Below are 24,961 nucleotides of genomic sequence, written 5' to 3' on the forward strand. Positions count from 1 at the left end.
TAACCCCCATTGCCCTGCAAAAACAACAACAACAACAACAACAAAACATGGGTTGTAACTACTAAACTCCCTTCCCACCCCAAAATTCTATGTTCTATATAAACACATATGAGTCTATTATCTCTTTCTTTAGAGGGAAAGCCTTCAAATCCTAGAGTGACCCCCAAGGAATCACATGAGCCAGACCCTCAAAGCCACAGAGATGTCAGTGGCAGTAGTAAAGGGGAAGAATTTCTAGACCAAGTCTCCTAGACGTGGAGTCCCTGAATCAATCAAGAGCAGGAACCAAGGAGCAGCAAAGGGAGTCACAATGTAGAGGAATAAACTCAGACCTTTTTTTCACTGCTACTATGAGTAATACAGACCCTGAAATCATTTTCCTCTTTGTCTGATGGACATATAAGGCCCCGGGGGAGGTGAACATCTTTATATAGAAGAGTTGCCTTGACTTTTCACAAGCTTGGCAGTGAATCCTTTCTGCTTACTGTTGAATGAAATAAAACCTGTCCTGTATTTAATGTATTGTTAGCCCTAGTGCTCAAATAGGAGCTGAGAGGGTTTAACACTTTTTTTTTTATAAAAACCTAGACACAGACTATATTTTTTTCATTTTTAAAATTTTTCCCCAATTACATGTAAAAACAATTTAACATTAATTTTCAAATGATGAGTTCTATATTCTCTCCCTCTTTCCCCCTACCTCCTCATTAATAAGGCAAGCAGTTTGACATGGGTTATAGATGTACAGTCATGCAAAACACATTTCTAGGTAAGTCATATTGTGAAAGAAAACACAGACCAAAAAAACCCAAGAAAAATAAAGAAAAAATATCTTAAATTTGCATTCAGGCTCCATCAGATCTCTTTCTGGAAATGGATATAGGCCTAGTAGTGGTATGCAGGGTTTTATAGTTCCAAATTGCTCTTCAGAATGGTTATATCAGTATACAATTTCACCAATAGTGCATTAGTGTTTTTATTTTCCCACATCCCCTCCAACATGTCCCATTGTCCTTTTTTGTCATGTTAGCCAATCTTATAGGTGTGTGGTGGTAGCTCAGAGTTATTTTTATTTGCATTTCTCTAATCAATAGTGATTGAGAGGATTTTTTATGACTATAGATAGCTTTGATTACTTCATCTGAAAACTGTCTGTTCATATCCTTTGACTATCAATTGAAGAATGGCTCTTATATCTATACATTTGACTCAGTTTTCTATATATTTGAGAAATGAGGTCTTTATAAGAGAAACTTACTGTAAATTTTTTCATAGTCATTAACAACTAAGTATTTCCTCCCCCCATCCCATTTTCTGTTTGTCTTACTCTCTCTCTCTCTCTCTCTCTCTCTCTCTCTCCCTCTCTCTCTCTCTCTCTCTCTCTCTCTCTCTCTCTCTCCTTTCACCCTGTCTATTCTCAAAAGTGTTTTGCGGGGGTGGCTAGGTGGCACAGTGGATAAAGCACTGGTCCTGGATTCAAGAGTACCTGAGTTCAAATCCAGCCTCAGACACTTGACATTTACTAGCTGTGTAACCCTAGGCAAGTCACTTAACCCCCATTGTCCTGGAAAAAAAAAAAGTGTTTTGCTTCTGACTTTTATGTCCCTCTATCTGTCCTCCATTCTATCAATACCCCCCCTTTCTCTCATCCCCTTCCCTTCCTATTTTCCTTTCTGGTAAGATATATTTCTATATTCAACTGTGTATGATAATTCTCTCTTTGAGCCAATTCCAATGAGTAAGTTCATACACTTCCCCTTCTTCTCCCATCTTCTCCTCCACTGTAAAATCTTTCATGATAATTTATGCCATTCTACCTCTCCCTTTTCCCTTCTCCCAGTACATTCTTCTTTCTCAGCCCTTAACTTAATTTTTTTAGATAATCATCCCATCATATTCAACTCACACCTTTTTTCTATGTATATTCCTTCTAATTGCCCTAATAATGAGGAGTTATATGTATCATTTCCCTTGTAGAAATACAGTTTTAACTTTATTGAATTATCTATGATTCCTCCTTCCTGTCTACCTTTTTATGCTTCTTTTGAGTCCTGTATTTGAAAGTCAAATTTCCCATTGAGCTCTGGTCTTTTCATCAGCAATGCTTGAAAGTCCTCTATTTCATTAAATATCCATTTTTCCCCTGAAGGATTATATACAGTTTTGCTAAGTAGGTTATTATTAGTTATAATCCTAGCTCTTTTGCCCTTTGGAATATCATATTCCAAGCCCTCTGATCCTTTAATGTAGAAATTGCTACGTCTTGTGTTATCCTGACTGTAGCTCCACAATATCTTAATTGTTTATTTTTTGGCTTCTTGTAATATTTTCTTCTTGACCTGGGAGCTCTGGAATTTACTTATGATATTCCTGGGAGTTTTTATTTTGGGATCTCCTTCAGGAGATTGATTCTTCCCGTTTCTATTTTACCCTCTGGTTCTAGAATATCAGGGCAGTTTTCTTTAACTTCTGAAAGATGAAGTCTTGGTTCTGGAAACCACCACAGAGTCAATTGCCCTCAAGGCCTACTCCAGGTTTGCTGGGGCCTGGTCCACACTGAACAGCCCTCCACTCTTACCCTAGTATAACAGATCTCTCCTGCCAACCTTCTCAGTTGTTTTGGGCTGGAAAATTTCACTCTTTCCTTTTTTGATTTGTTTTGAGGCATTATTTAAAGGTATTTAGAGGGGTTTGGGGAGAGCTCTGACAAGTCCCTGCCTTTTTTCCACCATCTTGGCTCCACTTCCTGATTCTTTTTGACATAGACTATATCCTGATGCTCCAGGGAAAAAGCTGGATGGTAGGATGAGTCAAAGAATGATTCAAGGGGCAGCTAGGTGGTGCAGTGGATAGAGCACTGGCCCTGGATTCAGGAGGACCTGAGTTCAAATCTGGCCTCAGACACTAGACACTTACTAGCTGTGTGACCCTGGGCAAGTCACTTAACCCTCACTGCCCCGCAAAAAAAAAAAGAAAAAGAAAAAAGAAAAGAGAAAAAGAATGATTCATGACAGGTTTCCCCATCCAAGATTGAACCTTATCCTGTAACCCCTGGGTTTTAGTTCTGTATCATGTACATACAAAGATCTTCAGTGGTTATTTCCTACCAAATGAAGTTCCAAATTCTCAGCGCTCCACAATCTGGTTCCAACTAATCCTTCCAACATTATCTCATATTCCTTCCCTCCATGCCCTCTAAACTCCACCCAAATTGTACTACTATCTGCCCCCCGAATATGCCTTCTGTTTTGTGAGCCCTGTGCTGCTTTCTGGGCCTAGGACACCCCCCATCTCTCTCCTTATCTAGAGATGTGCCCAGCAGCTCTCCAACCAATTGTTAAACTGTCAAGGGTGAATTGTAATCAGCAGCTGCTACAAATCAGGGCTTGAATTATTATTTCGTTGATTGCCTAGACCTAAGAAAGTGATGGGGAAAATGTTAACAATGCAGATCAAACTTAAAAATGTTTTCCAAGTACATTTTGGGGGAGGATCCCTGTTGTGAAACATTTACCAGCACAGAAAGTTGTCTCTATCTAGCCTTTTAAAGCCCAACTCAGCTTTTGTCTTCCCCAGGACATCTTCTTATCTGATCTCTCTGGCCAATAAATCAGAATTCTCTCCTAGCATTCTTTTGTTGTTGTTCTATACCTATGATTTCATAAATGTAGGGAACTGCCAAAGTGGAAATTAGCCCGGACCCATCCAGAACAGCAGCCCATCTCTAGAGAACAGAATTAACTGCTTGAAGCAATGAGAAGTTGAATGATTTGCCCAGGGTCACACAGGTGTCAGAGTGGGATTCGAACTCAGCTCTGATTCCAAAGCTGTCCTTTTATCCACTGGGCACACTATTTTTAATAATAATAATTATTAATAATAAGGAGAATTTATATAGCATTTTAAGGTTTGTAAAATACTCTACATATATTAACTGATTTGATCTTCCACAACAAACCTACAGCCAGTTAGATAACCCAGTGAGTGGAACACTGGGCCATGAGTCTGAAAGACCTGAGTTTAAATGCAGCCTTAGGGGCAGTTAAGTGGCGCAGTGGATAGAGTGCCAGCCCTGGAGTCAGGAGGACCTGAGTTCAAATCCAACCTTAGCCACTTGACACTTACTAGCTGTGTGACCCTGGGCAAGTCACTTGGCCCCAGTTGCCTCACCAAAAAAAAAAAAAATCAGCCTTAGACACTTATAGGTTTATGTACTCACTATGCGACCGGGGGCAAGTCAATTAATCTCTCTCAGCCTCAGTTTCCCCACATGGAGATAATAATAGCACCTATCTCCCAGGGCTGTAGTGAGGCTCAAATGAGATATTTGCAAAACAGGTCTAGCCCATAGTAGGGACTTAATAAATGTTTGTTACCTTCCTAGGCGCTGTTATTACCCTTATTTTACAAATGAGGAAACTGAGGCTGAGGAAGGTTAGGTGATTTACCCAAGGTCACACAGTAATTGTGGAGGACAAGATTTGAACTTAGATCCCCCTGTATCCAAGTCATGTACCAGCAGTATTTTCATGAATTTATCAGGTATTATTGTATATTTCATAGTGTGATATGATTATTGGAATTTATGTGAATTCCATCATGGCAGGGACTGTGTCTTACAGAGATCTCACATATTCTCCATCTCTTAGCACAAAATTCTGTATAGATACACTAGTTACTTGCTGCAAAAAGGGGAAGTTTAGAGGATCAAGGCCTGTTCTGCCTCTAAAAAGTAAGTTCTTTTTTCCCTTGCCTATCCTCTTCCTGTCCTTCCCCTATTCTCCCACCCCCAGCCCAGATCCCAAGCTAGAATTTTTCCTTGTCCTCTACATGCTCAAAGAGCAGGGGAGGAGAAACAAAGATGATAGGGAGGAGGGATGGAAAGATAACTGAGTTAGGGGCAGCTAGGTGGCACAGTGGATAAGAGCACCGGCCCTGGATTCAGGCGGACCTGAGTTCAAATCCAGCCTCAGACATTTTACACACTTACTAGCTGTGTGACCCTGGGCAAGTCACTTAACCCCAATTGCCTCACAAAAAAAAATTAAAATTAAAATTAAAAAAGAAAGATAACTGAGATGATAGGAGCTTGGCATCGAGGAGGGAGGGCCCTAAAGACCTACAGACATAATAATAAGGCTGATTAGTCAGGACCAGCCCGAGGAGAGGGGAGGAGTAATCCAGGCCCCAAGGTTGGGAGCAGAATGGATCAATTACTCTGGAGCCTGATTCCAGGAGGTCCTTTGAAAGAGACAAGTGGGCATCTAAGAGAGTCTGCCATACTTGCTGCTTGTGCCTGGGAGGGGAAGCACAAAGGGAGGCCAGAGACCAGGGGTTACCCGCTAGATGCAGAAGGGCTCTTTATTCAGCTGGCAGAAGTTGAGGAAGGGGAATGTTTTGCCAGCTGCTGAAGTTGGCCCTCAATGTAGTTTAGGAGAGCATCTAACATGTGCAGCACATTGTAGAGCAGGGCCCGGTCGGAAAGCGGCGACCCCGAACTGGGGGGCAAAAGGAGCTCTGGAGGCACAATCGACTGCGTTCGGGTGGTCTGGAGGAGGGAGAAAGGGAGGATCAGAAGAGGGAAGGAGCTAGAGACCAAGGAGGCGTAGGGGAGAGCTGAGACTTCAGGGATTTCTCCATGGAAAGCACCTTAGAAACCATCTTTTACAAATGAGGAAACTGAGGTCATGGAGGTTAAAGAGCTCAGAGTCACATAACTAATTAGTACCAAAGTAGGATTTGAACTCAGGTCTTTCTGACTCTGAGTCCAGTGCTCTCTCCACTCCGCTTCTCTAAGACAACCTAGGGAGAGTATGAGACAGACAGAGCAAAGGAGAAAAGATTCAAGCAATGGGTTGAGGGTGGGGGGAAAGCAGAGTAGTGGGGGAGCCAGGATCATATTCACACTTACCAGCATTCGGGAGAAGAAGATTTGGTGTCTCTGGTAGACCAAGTGGGTAGCCACAATCAACACGGTGACTGTGAAGGCTGTCAGGGGGTAGACACTACCCATGGTGCTCAGGCCCATCCATCGGTGAGGGCAGGCCAGACCCCCACTACAGCCCACCAGGACGGGGGGTGGACATCCCCACGGCTGTAGGTCTAGCCCCACCTGGTACCAGACAGGTCTGCTCAAAGCCTGGCTTTGGGGTGGCAGCCGCAGGGTCAGCAGCAGGAACAGAAGCAGATACAGAGGTCCAGGCCCCATCACCAACAATGGCCTGTACCCCAGCCCTCCCCAGACCTCCCCTCAGAACCCTCTGTCTGTCACCTAGCAACCAGGCAAACTTCCCCTACCCCTCCCCTTTCCCATCCTCCCTCAGCATCTATGACCTTGACAGTCCTGGAGAAGAATCATGATAAAGCCCATTTCTCTAGTGCTCTGAAGCCCTCCTCATCGCGGCGCTTTGAGGTGGGTCATGCAAGTGTTAGTAACCCCATTTTACAGATGAGGAAACTGAAGACCACGGTGCAGCGTAGTCACATAGATAGGAAATATGAAAACCAGGATTCTAGCCAAGGCTTCCCAATTCCAAGTCCAGGGCAATTTTCACTCGCCCAAGTGTCCTCCCTTGGCTAGAGGAGGGGAGGGAATCTCCAGTCACTAACACCAACCAGCTGAGAATTTTCTCCATATGTTCCGACCTAAATTCCTCTCACTATCACCTTGTCACGTCCTCACTTGCTCAAAGAATGACCCTTCCCATGACTGGTCAGACAACTATGCCCAAGCTAATAGCCCAATGACTAGTCTCCAACCTCCACTCCCTCCCATGGTTTCCTCAGCCCCCTCCCACTAACTGCTACCCTCAGGTCACCCTTTCTGTTCACCACCCCTCCATCATGAACTAATTTCCTTCCAACTATTTTGCTGGGCCCCTTCCACAGTCTGTTTTCCCAGCCCCTCCCCCACACTGATCACTTCCCTGCCCACTAAATGCTCCAGTGGCCAACCCACTGTGGATCACTTTTCCAACCAACCCCCCACTGACCTTCCTCCATCCTCCCACTGACCATTTCCATAACCGTATGGACACATTAAGTCCACTGCTTGACTTCATCTCAAAGGTATCTTTCAGCTCTAATGATCTAATGATCCTAGGCAGGCATCAAGACCAAAAAGGGACAGACCCCAGAGCCACCCCACTTCACTCCCCACTTTATTCTGAGCCACGATAACTTGGACACACCCAACAAGACACCTGGGACTCTTCCTTATTCCCTGGTCAGAGACAGTGCTGTGTCCATCCCCCCTTGAACACTAACCTCCCACACAAGACCTCCACAGGGTCGCAGCTCACTGGGGACAGAAGGGAAGGCACCTGCCTGTGCCTGTGGTGGCACTGAGAATGGCCACCTGTGTCCTCCTTGGTTAATTAATTCATCTATTTGGTTAATTAACTCATCAAACTGGTTAACTAATTCATCAACCAATCAACAAGGACTTAAACAATCTCATACCTGTTCTGTTCTAGGCACCGAGCTAGGCACTGGGGTGCAAATACAAAGGAGCTTACAAGTGTAATGAGGTAGACAGGAGATGACCTGAGTTGTCCTAGGGCTGAGGAGTGAGCTAATGATTTTCACCACTTGGAGGCAGCAAGGAGCAAGGGAAGGAGCTCTACACTTGAAATCAGAGGATGTGGGTATAAATCCTGGTTGGCTCACTTATTAGCTTTGTGACCTTGAGCTTTTCCCTTCCCCTCTGGTCCAACTTCTTTCTCTGTAAAACCGGGGTGGGGAGGGGAGTGGAGAGGTTGGAGTTGATGGGCTCTAAGATCTCTTCCAGGTCTGATGGTCTTTGGCTGATTGATGCCCTGCACAGGAACAGTTTGGCTGATAATGATGGAAAACCTGGTGACTGATCCACAATCCCAACCCCAAACAGCAATAGAGCTCCAGGCCCATGGATTGGTGGCAGGGGAATTGGAGTGAGTTCCGGTTATTCCCTGCCAAGAACAAGGACTCTTTCTTCACAGGAGGGACATCATGGAAGAAGAAATTAGGGGAAAGAGCTACCAGAGGTGCATTGTGGGAGAGGGAAAAGATAGAGAGTGTCTAAGGGAGGCCCCATGAAGAAGGTCACAGAGCCAATGTTCTACAAACAGTGTTGCTATTGTTCAGTCATTTTTTCATTGGTTTCCAACTCTTCATGACCCCATTTGGGGTTTTCTTGGCAAAAATATTGGAGTGGATCACCATTTCCTTCTCCATTTATTTTACAGATGAGGAAACTGAGGCAAATAGGATAAGGTATCCTGCTCAGAATCACATAGCCAGCAAGCATCTAAGGCCAGATTTAAACTCAGGTCCTTCTGAGTCCAAGTCTGGTGTACCACCCACCCCACCCTTTTAAGTTTGATCAGCATTATTAACATTTAAAAATCACCAATTTCCAGGCAGTTTCAATGTTCACATGGAAAGTTTAGCAGTAGGCTTTCCAGAGCTGGCTCCAGGACACCCCAGGATATAAGGGTATAAGAGGTCTTGAACTCAAGGGACCCCTATAGCCAGAAAAAAGTTCTTTCTTAACTAAAGGGTCAGAATAAAATGTAGATTTGATTCTATTGCTGTGTAATCCTCCAGCTCTCTCCCTCCTCAGATTTCTCCTAGCCTTTTGCCTAAACATCTCCTTTGCATTTAAGCCACTCTCCTTTATATTATATCTTGGTGTTCACCTTCCTCTTACCCTTTCTAACTGCAAAGCTTCTCTTAAACCAGGGTTTGTGTTATATTTCAATAACTCAGTAGCAAGCATGAATGAGGCTCTGAACATACTAGACACTTGATTGAAAGTTAGTTGAAGTGGGGCAGCTAGGTGGCGCAGTGGATAGAGCACTGGCCCTGGAGTCAGGAGTACCTGAGTTCAAATCTGGCCTCAGACACTTAACACTTACTAGCTGTGTGACCCTGGGCAAGTCACTTAACCCCAATTGCCTCACTAAAAAAAAAAAAAAAAAAAAAAAAAAGTTAGTTGAAGTCAACAATTAAAAATGCCTGTTACTGTAATTTGGAACAATGCTCCATGGTCACCAAGCTGTGTATACCCTTGTGATATGAACTAAATCTATACTCCCAAAGAGACCAAAGAAAGAGGGAAAGTATCTATATGTACAAAAATATTTATAGCAGTTTTATTTGTGGAGGCAAAGAATTAGAAACTGAAGGTGTCCATCAACTGGGAAACAGCTAACTAAATAATGATTTATGAATATTGAAATACTATTGTGCCATAAGAAATTATGAAAGACAGAATTCATACAGAAAGGAAAATATGTATGAACTGATACAGAGTGAAGCACAGAGGACCAGAACAATCTGTCCAATAACAACCACTTAAGAGTTCTGATCAATGCAAAGACCAACCATGACTTCAGAAGACTCATAAGGAGCCATGCCACCCATCTCTTGACAGAGATGTTATGGATTCAGAATTAGATATACATTTTTCACATGAATAATTTGGATTTGTTTTCCTTGACTACATATTGATCACAAAGATTTTGTTTTTCTTTTAAATGAGAGTGGGTGATTGGGAGGGAGAGAAAATAAAGACTTGTTGGAAAACAGGGATGCTGGTGTGGGCCTGGGGTTGGAGCAGCCACCAGATAGGGAGATGCAAGTTCTCTTCTAGGTTACAGAAGGGAGCTAGAGGAAAGCCAGCTAGCCAGAGCGGCGGGGATGTTCTGATTGACCGCGGCCCATTGAAACGGAACTAATCTCATTCCCCGCTCCTCTTTGGCTGGATGTGACTGGAATTCATTTCTAAGCCTCATTCTTTTTTGGTTTTGTTTTTGTTAAGCCTCATTCTTTTTTTTCCGTTCTAAGTTGTGTTTTATTCCTCTAATTTTTAAATATCTGTGGATGACACCAACGTGTATTTCCTGCTTTCGGCAGGAGCGAGCAGTGCACAACCCTGGAAGCCGGGCACAAAGACAGTAAAAGGGCTAGGATCACGACCCCCAGCCGGCGGGTAGAGAATCTCTGTCTCTCTCCCTGTCTCTGTCTGTCTCTGTCTCTTTCTCTGTCTCTCTGTCTGTCTCTGTTTCTCTATCTCTTTGTCTCTGTCTCTGTCTCTCTCTCACACACACACGGCATAATCACGATCCATTCTTATATTTCATAACTAAACTCCCAAGCTCAGTGTTAAAAGGATTCTCCTGGGACTTTTTTCGTATCTGCCACTGGCCTCAGTCCACAAATTCAGTCTGGTGTCAAGAACACTAGGAGCAGCTGGCCCAGGGCGGGAGGGGGGGTGGTGCCGGGAGGGAGGGGGGGGGGCGGTGCGACTGGAGCTAAATCCTTTCTCTTCCTAGCTGAGAAGAAAGGGAGGAGGAGGGACTGGAGGAGAAGATCCTTTCTCCAAGCTGATCTCAGCTTGCTTGGTCTATAAAGCTTTCAGTCCCGCCCCCTTACTGGTTGGGAGGGGCACATGAGGCGAGCACAAACCTCGCCTGCTCCATAGCGACACCTAGCGTTGTCCCCCCCCCCCCAGCAAAGAGCGTTTGCCTAACAGGTGCATAATAAATGTTGGTGAATGAATGAAATGCATGATTTCCCAAGGGAGGAAGGTGCTCATCTGAGCTATGACGTTATCAGTATGGATGGAGCCAAGTCTTTGGGTTCAACCGCTGGCAAATGGAGGTGGGGGTTGCCCAAAGGCTGGTGAAAGGGGCTAAGGGGGAGGGCAAAGGTCTAGCTCTCACAGAGAGAAGCAGAAAGTGGATATTGGAATATTAAGGGTAAAGGTCATGCCGTGGGCTTCCCCCCTGTGATGTGAAGAAATGGAGTAGTCTTTTCTGTAAACAGTGTCAGATTGGATTATTCCTTTTTTTATGTCGCAGCCCCTTAGAGTGCAAAGGAACCTTACAAGATGGAATCTCGGAGTTGGGGGGTAGGGGTGGGGGAAGGGCCTTTAGAACACAGTCAAAATCCGAAGAGTCTTTAGACTGTAGAATGTCGGACCTGGGAGAAGCCTGAAACTTCATCTAGTCCGTCCCTCTCCTCTTAAAATAAAAACCTGAGGCCCGGAAAGGGGGATAACTTGCCCACCCTCATATAGGGAGTGGTAGAGGATTAACTCAAACCCCATCCTCTGACTTGGAAAGAACCCAAATCCAGTGTTCTTTTTACTCTAGCTCTTTCAGATTTACCCAATCTTCATCTAACAACTATTTTTCCAGATCAGATCTGTGATCTAGTCTGAATAGGCAGTTCCTAGTAAGGACCAGGACACCTTCTCTGCAACCTCTGGTCTCGTGGCAAGGAAATATGAAGTGCCAAGGGTTGCACAGCCAAGACCAGCTCTCTGTTCACTGAACCCGCGAGGCCCTTCCCTGCAAGTATTCTGGTCCCTGTTTGAGCAATGGGAAAACTGAAGCTTTGAGAATTTAGATAACTTGCCCATGGTGGCTCCCATGGGGAAATCATAGAATTGTGGGGTTGCCATCTCAACCATCCTGCACCTAAAGAAACCCTTCTTGAGTATCTCCAGTGAAAGAGAACTAGGGGCCTCCCAAGGCAGCCCCCTCCACTTCTGAACTGCTCTAATGGGAGATTATTGCCTTAAATCAAGCCTAAACTATCATCTCTGCAACTCCCACTCATTAGTCCTTATCCTGACCTCTAGGGTCATCCAGCCCAACCCCCTCCCCATATTAACAATGAGGACATAGAGACCCTGAGAGGTTTGACTTGGCCAGTCTTAAAATTGCTAAACAGTACAGTAAGGATTTCAGGGCAGCTAGGTGGTGTCATAGTGCATAGAGTGCCTCGAGTCAGGAAGACTCATCTTTGTAAATTCAAATCCAGCCTCAGACACGCACTAGTTGTGTGACCTTGGGCAAGTCACTTCACCCTGTTTGCCTCAGTTTCCTCATCTGTAAAATGAGCTGGAGAAGGAAATGGCAAGCCACCCCAGTATCTTTACCAAGACAACCCCACATGGGATCACGAAGAGTCAGACACAACTGAAATGACTCAACAACAAAAATAGAATTTGAGACCAGATCCTCTCCAAATCTAGTACTCTTTCCACTGTACAGCACTTCAACTAACTGACAAAAGTTATGTCCCCCCATAACCACATCTTCTCTTCCCCAGAATAAATCTGTCCCATTCCTTTAGTAGCTTCTCATAGGGTATATTTTCCACTCCTCTCACCATGCTCTCTTCTGAACACACTCCAGCTTGTCTATGTCCTACCTAAAATGTGGTGCACCCCCCCCCCAGCTGAATACACCACTCCAGATGTGGCCCAACCAGAACAGAGCATTGGAGAGCTATTCATTACCTCTCTTGTTCTAGACACTGTGGACTGTCCCTTCACACTCTCCACCTGGGATAGAGTTACTTTTTCTGACTGTGATGTCAAACCACTGGTTCATATTGAGGCTGTGATCCTCAAACTAGACTTTTCACAAAAACTGTTTTCAGTTACAACTCTTTCATCCTGTATTTCAGTTGATTTGTTTGAGCCTAAGTGTAGATCTTAGTATTTGTCCTCATTAAATTTCATCTCATTCAATTTGGCCCATGGTTCTAACCTTTCAAATCATTTTGGATTCTGACTCTGTAATCCATATTAGCTAAGATTTCAAGCTTTCTGTAATCTACAAATATGACAAATATGCCTTCTTTGACTATTCAAGTCATTGATAAAAAGGCAGAATAGCAAGGGCAGATCTCTGAGACACTCTACTAGAGTTGTCCCTCCAAGTTAGCATTGACTCATTACACAACTGCTCATGAGAACATTGGACATTGACCAAAAGTGGTTGGTCAGGGCAGCTAGGTGGCGCAGTGGATAGAGCACTGGCCCTGGATTCAGGAGGACCTGAGTTCAAATTCAGATTCAGACACATGACACTTACTATAAGAACACTGGCCCTGGATTCAGGAGGACCCGAGTTCAAATCCAGACTCAGACACATGACACTAGCTGTGTGACCCTGGGCAAGTCACTTAACCCTCATTGCTCTGCAAAAAGCAACAATGACAACAACAAAAGTGGTTAGTCAACCAATTCTAAATCTATAAAACTACATTCTCACCTAGCCCATCTCTCTTAAGCTTGTCCATAATGATAGAAAAAAGACTGTCAAAAGCCAAAAGTGATAGAAAGAAGGAAACACATTCTCCTCAACAACTAATGATCAAAGAGGGATGTTGGTTGAAACACCCAGTTGTTCCACTGGCTATCTGGAGGTTTCCTGATCTGATTGGTTAAGATTAAGACTGGGATCAAAGAATGGAAAAATGAACTTGGGCTGAGTTACCTAAGAGGACAATGTGTTCCATGTAGATAATGTATGCAATGGGGGAGGGAGTATTTTAGCAAATGAAATGTTATTTTCATTCAGGGGCCAGCAGCATTCTATAAGGTATGAACTTTAGGCTTAGAGAATCATGAGAACTGAGGCAGGAATGGGGAACTCTCCCTCCATACTAGTTTAGCAAATTCATGTTATTATCCAACATGAATATGGTAAAACTTTTTATTCAATTTTTATTATTCATTATCCTAGTGTGGATATTTCCTAGGATCATAAACTGGAAGTAGTCTAAGAGATCATCTAATTAACCAGGAGAAGTGGGAAAAGCACTGAATTTGAAGTCCAAAACCTAAGTTCAAATCCTAACTCTAATAATTACTAGCTGTGGCATCCTAATCAAATTACTTCCCCACTCTGGGCCTTGGTTTCCTTACTGTAAAATGGAAATAAACATTCTTACACTACCTTTGTTCAAAGGAAAACTACCAATAAATTTTATTTTTTAAACAAACTTGGCAAAGATCAACAATCATTTTGATATACAAAAAGAACAGAAAGTATTGTATATGAGATGATGAAGCTCTGTTATACACAGCCTGGTGGGGGGTTTTGACGCAATTGCTCTAAAACTATCCAGCTTGTTTGTGTCTCTTAGTGGACTGCCTCCTACTCTGTTCTATTTAAATGTTCCATTAATTCTTTTCTTTCTTTTCATGTTGGGGTTTTTTGTTTTTTGCCATCTCTATCACTACTTCTCTTTCCCCCAAAAATGTCTGAACACCCTTCCTTGTAATAAATATAAATATCAAACAGAACAAATCTACACATTGGCCATATCTGAAAAGGTACAACTCATTCTGTTTCTGTGTAGCCTATCCCCAATCAAGTTAGGAAGTATGAAACACCAACCATCTTCTGGAAACCTGGCTGTTCCATTGCATTGATCAGAGCTGGGTCTTTCAAAATGGTTTTTCTTTACAGTGGTGTAATTGTTGTATAAATTGTCCACCCGATTGTACTCATTGCACTCTGCATCAGTTCATACAAGTTTTTCCAGGCTTCCTTAGATTTTTAACAGCATAATATTCCAATACATTTATAATTTGTTTAGTCAGTCCCCAATTGATAAGAACTCACTTCATTTCCAGTTCTTTGATATGTATAATTTAAAATTCTAAATGTGGGTCCTAATCTGTTCCCCCAGATTTGGGGGAAACTAACTAAAATCACTGATAAAACAGTTTAGGTTTTTAAGGGTTTATTGAAAAATAGTAAAAGAAGAGAAAGATTGAGAATAGAATTCCTTCAACCTGGCAATCCTATCTTTTCTCAACTCCTCTGTTTTCCTCTGCCGCCACCACCACCACAGTGAAGTCAGGAACTCAGGAGACAGAGCTCTCCACGCAGGCCCTCCTTCCTCCTTCCTGTCTCCTCCCAGAAAATGGGAGGCTCCTCAAGTTGATTGGCTGGTAGCCTTGATAGACAGTACCCATGAGCAAATGTCACTTCCTGACGCCAAGGAAAAGCCACATGGCCTTGCCCTCAGAGGCATTCTCCTCGTGGTGGAGCTTTCCTATAGTAAGTCTCCAACAGGTGGCATCATTCCAATCATTATAGATATAACAAAAAAATGCTACGATGAATATTTTTGACATATGGATCTCTTCCCCTCTTACTTTTCTCTCTTTGTGTTATAATGGCTGGTGGTGATATCATTGGGCCAAAGGGCAAGTGTAGTTTAGTGACTTTGGGGGTACAATTCTACATTGTTTCCAGGACTGAACCAATTCACAGCTCCAGCACCAGGGCATTAGTAAAGTTCTCCCACAGCCCCTGCAACAACTACCATTTTCCTTTCATGTTATCTTTGCTGATGGAATCAGTATGATATAAAACCTCAGAGTTGTTTTAATTTGCATTTCTCATTCTCATTATTATTTCGAAGGATTTTTTCCTAAGGTTGTTGAAAAAGTGGATTTCTTCCCTTGAGAATTACATATTTCTAGTTGACCATCTGTCAACTAGTGAATGGCTTTTGGTTATATATCTCAAATACCTTATATTTATCAGAGAAGTTTACTGCAAAGATTTTTTTCTAGTTAACTGTTTCCGTCCTAGTTTTAACTACATTGATTTTGTCAAAAAAAAGTTTTTAACTTTATGCAAAAATTTTCTCATTTTATGTCCTGTGATTATCTCTATCCTTTGATTAAGAATTCATCTGAGTGGGCAGTTAGGTGGCACAGTGAAAAAAGCACCGACCCTGGATTCAAAAGGTCCTGAGTTCAAATCTGGCCTTAGCCACTTGACACTTACTAGCTGTGTGACCCTGGGCAAGTCACTTAACTCTCATTGCCCCACCCCAAAAAATTCATTTGTATTCATAGTTGTGAGTGATAATTCCTTTCCTGCTCCTCTAATTTGTTTATACTAACTTTTATATTTAAGTTTTTGTACCCATTTGAAGCTTATTGTGGCATATGATGTGAGATGCTAGTCTAAATTAATTTTCTGCCAGATTGCTTTCCAGCAGCTTTTCTCAAATAGTGGGTTGGGGTCCTTGTATTTATTTAAAAAAAAAAACATGCTATAAGCCCCCCTTTTAAAATAAGTAAACCCCTGGTAATTTGATTCAATAAATTAATTTAGATAGTATTGTCATTTTTATTATATTGGCTTGGCCTCTCTATGAGCAGTTAACATTTCTCTCATCACTTAAGTCTATATTTCCAAAGTGTTTTGTAGTCATTTTCATATAGTTCCTATATGAACCTGGGTAGGTAGAATCCTATTTTATATATTATATAGTTACTTTTAAATGTACTTTTTTTTCTATCTCTTCTTTCTGGGTTTTGTTAGTAATATGTGGGTTTATTTTCTAGCCTGTTTCTTTACTGAAGTTTGTTTCAATTAATTTTTAGTTGAATCTTTAGAGTTCTCAAAGTAAACCATCATATCATTAACAAAAGATTACAATTTTGTTTATTGTCTATGCTTAATCCCTGTTTATTTTTTATATATTGTTATACTTCCAGAATTATATCAAATAACACTATTGATATTAGACATTCATTGTCACATTATCAATACCTTACCCCTGACCTTACTGGAAAGGCATCTAGAATTTCTCCATTACAGATAATGCTAGCCCTTTATTCTAGATAGAAACTATTCTATTGAGGAAGATCCTATACTTTTCCATGGTTTTGTCATTGGAGTGCTGCACTTTGTCAAAAACCTTTTCTGCATTTATTTATGTAATCTGTTGGGTTTTATTGTTTTGATATTAATAGGATCTCTTTTGTTTATAATTTTCCTAATACTGATAATCCTGCATTCCTGCTATAAATCCAAGTTGCTCATCTTTGTAGTATGTTGTTTTTGCTAGTTTTATTCAATATTTTTATGTTGGTATTCATTAGAGATATTGCTTGGTAGTTTTTCCCCCATACTTTACCTATTTGTTTCATAGAAGGAATTTCACTTGGCAAATTTGTTTTTTGTTGTTGTTTTTTAATTTTTATTTATTTTTTGGTGAGGCAATTGGGGTTAAGTGACTTGCCCAGGGTCACACAGCTAGTAAGTGTTAAGTGTCTGAGGCCGGATTTGAACTCAGGTCCTCCTGACTCCAGGGGCGGTGCTCTACCCACTGCGCCACCAAGCTGCCCCATCACTTGGCAAATTTTTAAGCATTCAAGAAATGGGAGTTATTCAGCCAATTCTCCTTTTATGGATGAGGAAACAGAGGCTCCGAAAGAGAAAATGACTGGTCAAAAGTCATATAACTAGCTAAGGGTGGAGTCATAATTTGAAACCGTGTCCTCTTCCATTCCTATAGTCTGTAAACTCTTTCCTTTTCTTGTGGCTTACTTAGACTTTCTTTGGAAGCTGGGGGGTGGAGGGTTCAAGAAAATAGAATATTCCCAAGCTCCCATTTCTAGAGCACTTTTCTCACAATATTTTTGTGAGGTAGGTAGTGTGAGGATTATTGTCCTTGTTTTGTTCAATTAGAGGCACTGGAAATGCAAAGACAAAAAAAAAAAAAAAGAAATGGTCCTTGCTGCCTAGGACTGATATTCTACTGAAGGAATGGAATATGAAAATAGTTAAGTTAGATAAATAAAATCCACGGTGATCTGAGAAGAGACAGAGAGATGCAGAAAGAGAAAGTATAAGTGAGGGAAGTCAGGAAGGCTTCCCATAGGACCGGACCTCTAAAGCTGAGTGAGCCTAGAAGGAAGCCAAGGATTCTGATCCTTGGCAGTGAGGAGGAAGGCATTCAGAGCATGGGGTTTTCACCTGTATGAAGGCACAGAGATGATTTGGAGAAACAACTACTAGACCAGAGTGACTGACGAGAGTGTATGCTGGCCATAAATAGGAAACAAAGCAGGAAAGGTAATTTGCAGCTAAAATGTGTAAGGCTTTGAGTGCCGGCCTAGTGAATTCCAATTTTATCATAAAAAGAATGAAGGTGAAAGAAAATTTTTGAATAAGGGAGTGATAGGGTCAGACTTTTGTCTTGGGATTATTATTTTGGCAGCTATGTGGAGGATGGCTTGAAGAAAGGAAAGAAATGGATACAAGGAGACTAATTGGAAAAGGTAAAAGGTAATGAGGGACAGAATTGGGGTGACAGCTGAGTGACACATGAGAAATGTTGTGGCAGCTCAAATGACTCCAAGCCAACAGGGCATGGAGCTGATGATGTGGAACTTGAGTTCAGAACAGAGATGAAGGCTGGACAGGTCATCTGTGGGGATCAGTGAACCTATGGGATTGATGAGGGTATAGATCAAGAGAAAAGAGCCCAAGGCAGACAAGACCAGACAACCTTAGGCAATACACGGAGTAGGGGGAAAAGGAGAGTTACAGAAAACGAGAAATAGGTGATGACCTAAAAAACCAAGACACTGTGGAAACAGCCCCAGAGAGATACAGTGATTTGCCCAAATTCACACAAGTAGTAAGTGGAAGAGCTGAGATGGAGCTCAGGTTTTCAGAATCCAAATCCAGGGCTCTTTCTACCACCATTCAAAGCTGCTCTGCTGAGCTCCATGAACTGACAATTCTGAGCTATGCTCTTTCAAAGTGTGGTTTTTATAGATAACTTCCTTTTTCCTAATTGCTTCTAAAGTCCTTTTTTTAAAATCTCACCCAATCAAAAAAAGTTACAATATATTTGCCCAGTAGAATTGTATCATTATAATAAAAAAGGATACTATCTAAATTCAGTGACAGTTTCAGTGCTAAACCAGACAAACTCCAAAGGGGCTACTTTATAAATAGAAACAAAATAATAAAATCAATTTAAAAAAACAAAAATTTAGACCCTTAAGGTAAATAACAAAAAAAAAGTAGAAATGGAGAGAGAATACTTTGAGACCTCCAATTAGAACCATAAAGCAGCAATCACCAAAAACTACTTAGCACTGGTTAAAAAAACAGAAAATTAGATCAGTGGAACAGATTAAGGAAGAATCAGAAACAACTGAACTTAATAACCCAGTGTTTAAGAAACTCTAGAATATAAAATTCTTGGGGAAGAATTCCCTATTTGACAAGGACTTCTGGGAAAATTCACAAACATTCTGGCAGAAAATAGGTTTAGACCAATAACTTACAACATACCATATATACCAAAATATTTACAAGACCACTTTTGGTAGTAACAAATAAATGGAAACAAAGTAGACCCCCATGAAAGAGGGATGGCTAAATGAGTTGTGGTACAAACTAATGGAAGATTACTGCATCATAAGAAGTGATAAATATGAGGAATTCAGGGAATCATGAGACAACTTCTAGGAACAGACAAAGAGTCAAGTAAGCAGACCCAGGAATGTCTTCATACACAGTGACTACAACAATGTAAATAGAAAGACAACAACGACAACAAAGTGATATTGTGGAATCATGATAACCAAAAAGGGAAGAGTAAAGCCTGAACACTATAGGCCTCTGGAGTGTAAGCTTCAGGAACAAGATCCCAAAGGAGCCAGGACCCAAGAGATGCAGGAGCCCAGGAGTGGAGGTAGAGTGCTGAGAAAGAAGAATGGAAGACCCAAGGCAGAGTCTAGCAAGCAAAGCCCAACTACTGTCCTGGTTGGCCCTGGTCTCACTGAACCTTGGTGGGGCCTGGCCAGGGCCCATGTCTGAAGGAAAGGTGGACTCTGGCCCTGGAATGGCTGGGTACCCAGATGACCCTAGAGTGGGCATTATGGGGAGACTCAATTGCCTTTGGAGAAAGTCAAGAGTCAGGTTCTGTTGTACCAGAGTTATTCTGGGTGCCCTTTGTGAAAGATGTCGTCTAAAGAGCTCTACTCGGGAGGCAGAGAACCTCGGTTTGAAGCCTGGCTTTCTATCATTCACTCACTACCCATGTGACCTTGGGAAAATCATTCAAGCTCCTGTTTCAGTTTCCTCATGAAAGAAGGTAAAATAAAATGGAGAGGCTGATGATTCCTCACTGATGCCCCAAACCCTGACAAACCCCAGATGTTCCCAGGCCACTTCTCCCTCCATCTCCAAACCATCCCATAGCTTCTAGGTACAGAATAAATCCTGAGCTCGTAGGGTAACAGATGGAGTTTCACTGACTTCCATCTCTCCCCCCTTTGTAGGCTGGCCAAGACCCTGGAGCATGCATGGAACTAGGCCAAGACCAAAGCTGAATACTTTATTCTCATAAAGACATATAAAACCTGTCCCCAGCCACTCAACAGCAATGTGCAGTTGGGCTGGGCCAGAGTAAGGACACTTCCATCTAGCCGCATGTCTTGGCTCGATGTCCCCCACATCCAGACTCCAAAGTCTCCATCCTGAAGTGCTGAAGAGGAGGGTGATGCTCCGTGAGGATGGAAGAGGACATCTCTCTCCACAGAGCAAGTTATGAATCTCCCCATACCCCCATCAAGGGGTGTGTAGGTCACACAGCAACAGCAGCTTGGAGGGGTGTCACATTCTAGTGGCCTGCAGGGATGGTCACAGAGAACAAGACCTCAATTCCTGAAAAGAGCTATTTATTCCACTGCTTCACACACCCTTCTCCCTAGCCCAGGCCTGAGGGGCCACAACATCCTCCCCCCTCCTCCTAACAGAGTCCTAAGGCTGTGTGGGGCCTCATGCCAGGAGGGAGTCCCAGGTAGAACAGTACACTCACCAGGTTAATCTGTGTCGTTTGTTGTCTTGATCGCATAAGGGCAAAGGTGACAGCATCATGGATGGAAACAAAGAGGTGGCCCTTGGTAATGGAGTCTCCAAAGAAGTTCCCAGACTCAAATTGGGTGATCATAGTGCCTGGTGTGGGGAGAGGGAGAAATGCCATGGCCCCCAAGGGCAGACCCTCCCTGCCCCCTAGGTAGGACTAGCATGCCCCCAACCCCAGGGCCAACCCCCCAGAGGAGACAAAATAACTCCCTCTCCCACCCTGCCTAGGGTTAGATCCACAATCCCACACACGCACCATGACAGCCAGCCAAATACACATTCACCTCAACCTCCTGGAAATCACGGAAAATCTACAACGGAATCAGAGCCCCCCATTCAGGAGAGAATTGACTACTCAGGCCAGACGCTCCTATGTGCCTCCCAATTCCAAACCACACAAACCTCATTGGTCTCCATTATACATCCCCATCACCCAGCCCTCAGTACCTCATCATCCCCCCAGATTCACCATCTTAGGGTCTCACAACCCTCTCCCCTCCTCCCCAAATCAATCGAATCCCCCTTTGACCCTGAATTGGCCTCACATTCTTCAAGGTCTTGATACACACAGTATCCACAAAGTTGAAGGCCCCCAAATCCAAAATAAGTGTGTGGAAGTGGGGCTGGGGGAGGCCCAGTGTCTCCAGGGTGAGCATGGACCCTTTGTCATTGACCACTGCCTTATGTGGCTGGTCCACAACACCATCCTAGTAGAGAATCAGATACAAAGGAGGGGTGACTTGAGAAGGGCAAACAAGTTAATCAATATTACCTAGCACCCCTCCACACACACACAGAATTATGAAGAGTTGGAAGACACCCTAGAGACCATCCAGCCCAAAGTCCTGCCTGAATGAATTTCTCCTCAGCAACATGCCTGACACACGGCCTTCCAGCCTTAGCTTGAAGACCTCCAGGGCAGGAGGGCACTATCACCTTTTTTTGTTTTTTATTTTTTGTTTTGTTTTGTTTTGTTTTGTTTTTTTGCGGGGCAATGGGGGTTAAGTGACTTGCCCAGGGTCACACAGCTAGTGTTAGGTGTCTGAGGCCGGATTTGAACTCAGGTCCTCCTGACTCCAGGGCCGGTGCTTTACCCACTGCGCCATCTAGCTGCCCCGGGCACTATCACCTTAAAGGCAGCTCATCTCCCATTTTGCCAAGCCTTGGTTTGCTTCTCTAGAAATCCCACCCACTGGTCCTACTTCTACCCTCTGAGAACAAGGAGGCCAGGTCTAATCCCTCTTCCATATGACATCCCTTCCAATTCTTGGAGACAGTTCTCCCATCCCCCCATTTTCTCCAGTTCCTTCAGAAGACCCTTGTAGGATGGGGTTCTGACTCCTAAGAAATCCACTGATTTCAGGAAGGTCCATGACCTTGGATTAGAAAAAATTCACATCTTTATTTTCACTAACCTCTAATTAAAAAGTTAACATTTATTTCAATTGTGAATTTTCTTTTTTTTAAATAGTGTTTTTTTTTAATTTAGTTTTTGCAGGGCAATGAGGGTTAAGTGACTTGTCCAGGGTCACACAGCTAGTAAGTGTCAAGTGTCTGAGGCCAGATTTGAACTCAGGTCCTCCTGAATCTAGGGCCAGTGCTCTATCCACTGCGCCACCTAGCTGCCCCTCTCAGATGTTTTTGATGTGTGTGGATCAGCCATGTTGATTTTTTCCTTCCTTTTTTGGAGGGAGGTGGGGCTTAATAAACGCCATTTGTTACATGGGATGGGTCTTGAGGAAACAGAGAGGAGAGGGAGCCTGGGAGGAATCACAGTTGATGTAAAAGAATGAAAAACACGAATAAAAAACTCATTTAAAAAAATTATTTCATGCAGAGGCTTCAGCGGACAACCAAAGGAACCTGCAATCCCCCTAAATGGTGAAGGAATCCAAGAGGCTCCAGGAGATGTTCTCTGGGCCTCTTGCCCTCCTGGTTGCCCCAACTCTGGACATTCTCCAGCTTATCAAGGTCCTTCCTAAGATGGAGTGGCCCAAACCCAGCACTGCAGACGTGGCCCACCCTAGACATAGGAGAGGGAACAATCCCTTCCCTAGCCCCGAGCCCTCTACCTTCTCTTGATGCAAGGCAGACAACGATCACATTAGCTTTTCTGACTGCTCCATCACACTGGTGCCTCCCACGGACCTTAGAGGCCACTCGAATCCCCGTCCCACCTCCATTTTGTCATTGTGAAGTTACTTTCTTTAGCCCAGGCATAAGCCTTTACATTTACCTCTTAAGTCCTTCCCCACCCTGATTCATTCACACATCCCCATTCTGAGCTCCCCACCTCAGTTCCCTCCTCCAAACCTGGACACTGGGCTCCTTGGCATTCCCAATCTCCATTTCCTCAAATTTAAAGTTCATACTATTAGGTTCTGAGGAATCTAAGGGCACTTTTTGGGCAGCAACCTGTGGAAAGGGAAGAAGACAGGAAGCTTGATGTCCTAATGATTTTGTGATGTAGCAAAACTAGAGGAACCCAGGGTGGGGCAGCTAGAAAGGCCTGGGTTCAGGTCCTGCCCCTGATCCACACTGGCTGCCTAACCCTTGGCAAACCTCTTCATCTCTCCATGCTCCCAGGACTCTCTCTAAGAGTATGAGGTGCTGAGCAGGTATGAGCCTGCATTAGTAAAGGAAGTATCCTTAGGAAGCTCCTTTTACCAATTAAGTCAAAGGTCCAGTCCCTATCCTTACTGTTTTAAATTACCCATTAACTTAGCTAAGGGCCTGTATATAGGGAGCCAAGTTCTGCTGACCTCTCTCTGGGCTAATGAAGTTACTATTTCAGAAAGACGTGCTAAAGGCACTGGGGTGAGTCGTGTTTGGGAGTGGAGTTAAAGAAAGCTGCAACAAAACAGAAACACTGAGAAAGAGACTGGAGTAGGGGAATTCAGATGTGTGGCAAAGGAGTGAGCTACCACAGGAGGTCTGAGCCAGTAAAGGTCAGATTGGTAGAGTTATTCTTTTTTTTTTTTTGTGAGGCAATTGGGGTTACATGACTTGCCCAGGGTCACACAGCTAGTAAGTGTTATGTGTCTGAGGCCGGATTTGAACTCAGGTCCTCCTGACTCCTGGGCCGGTGCTCTATCCACTGCGCCATCTAGCTGCCCCTGGTAGAGTTATTCTTACAAGAGAAGGGGGGATCTGAACACAGTTCTAGCAGCAGAAGGAATTTCAGAAGGCATGAGGAAACTGAGATCCAAAGAGGTTATGATTTGCTTAAGGTAGTAAGTGGAAGAACTTGGATTTGAAGGCAGATCTTTTGAATCTAAATTCCACACTTTCTCTACTACACCATGTAGGAAAGACTCAAGGGTTGGGGCTGTGGAGGTCGAGGACCAGGGAGGGTCATTGAAGCAGAAATCAAAGGTGGAAGTCATGTGTTCAAAAGCTAAGGGGAGAGAAATGGGGGATCAGAGGGACAGAGTTGATGGGGGTGGGGGAAGAAAAGAATCTGAGCTGAAGCTAGGTCCTACTTTCTTCTGTCGGTTTTCTTCCTTCTGCAATCTCTTTGTCTTCCATTTTTGCTTCTTGATCAGTTTCTTCTTCTTGGCGATGAGGTGGTCCACATCCAGACCAATCTGGAAGCAAAGAGGAATGGAAGGATGGAGAAGAACCTGTGGGCCTGAGGTGGGAGGGTGGCAGGCTCTGGGAGCCCTGTCCTATGGGAGATGTGTGGATGGGCATGGGAAAGGCTCCCCAATCCTGACCCATCTCACCTTGTCCTTGAGGGCCTGCCTGTAGAACTCAGCGTTGGCAAAGTACAAGGTGGCTGAACAGCTGAAAATCTTCACTCCTGGAACTTCCTTGGCCTAGAACCCAAACAGAAAAGTGGCCGGATGGAAAGACAGCCCTGGAATCCTGAGCTCTCCATTCTTTTCCCTCAAATGCTCTACTAATCCCATGGTACCAACCAGCCATGACTTCCAACTCTGCCTCCATCTCCATCTACCCAGTTGCTCCCCTCATCACTAGTCTTATACTTATGAACATCACACCTAGAACCAGAAGGGAACCTAAGAGATCATCTAGTCCAACTCCCCTCATTGTATAGACTGAGAAAACAAAGGCCCACAGAGAAGTGATTTGTCCAACCTCAGACAGCTGGTAAGAAAGTCAGAATTGGAGCATGTGTCCTTAGACTCAGGCTCTTTCTACCACACCACAGGGATATCTCTCCTGGATACTTCTGCTTGGGTACCTGCCACCATCCTCTCCATCACACTTGTTCAAATCTTCCCAAGTTATCTTGGACCCTCTCCTCTTCCTCACAGCCAATCAATCAGTTGTCAGATCTGTTTTCTTTCCCAGGACTTCCTCAATCTCTTCCTTTCTCCCCTCCCAATGGCACCACCATAGTTCTTCTTGCCTGGCCTACTTTAATAGCCTTTAAACTGGTCCATTTCCTTCCAGGCTCTCCCTTCTCTAAGGCATCCTTCCATAGTTTCTAGACTGTCAGAACAACTATGACC

The 24,961-nt window shown here is 43.5% G+C and overlaps 2 protein-coding genes across 2 annotated transcripts in view; both read right to left on the reverse strand.

Moving 5' to 3' along the window:
• Positions 1-5,365: 5,365 nt before the first annotated feature.
• Positions 5,366-10,463, reverse strand: TMEM89 (transmembrane protein 89). Its single transcript, XM_044000855.1, has 4 exons — positions 10,417-10,463; positions 7,015-7,098; positions 5,912-6,221; positions 5,366-5,548 (listed from the first exon to the last, which is right to left on the reverse strand). The coding sequence occupies exons 1-4, from the start codon at positions 10,461-10,463 to the stop codon at positions 5,366-5,368; spliced, it is 624 nt and encodes a 207-aa protein (XP_043856790.1).
• A 9,486-nt stretch (positions 10,464-19,949) lies between these two features.
• The window catches only part of CELSR3 (cadherin EGF LAG seven-pass G-type receptor 3), a 75,594-nt gene continuing 70,582 nt past the window's right edge, over positions 19,950-24,961 (reverse strand). The window contains 7 exon segments of the mRNA XM_043984976.1: positions 19,950-20,246; positions 20,437-20,573; positions 20,740-20,794; positions 21,029-21,190; positions 22,797-22,898; positions 23,966-24,070; positions 24,209-24,301. Of these exon segments, the coding sequence (XP_043840911.1) occupies positions 20,232-20,246; positions 20,437-20,573; positions 20,740-20,794; positions 21,029-21,190; positions 22,797-22,898; positions 23,966-24,070; positions 24,209-24,301 (669 nt within the window). The 3' untranslated portion in view covers positions 19,950-20,231.

The sequence above is a fragment of the Dromiciops gliroides genome, chromosome 1 (assembly GCF_019393635.1).
Source record: "Dromiciops gliroides isolate mDroGli1 chromosome 1, mDroGli1.pri, whole genome shotgun sequence".
Classification (NCBI taxonomy): domain Eukaryota; kingdom Metazoa; phylum Chordata; class Mammalia; order Microbiotheria; family Microbiotheriidae; genus Dromiciops; species Dromiciops gliroides.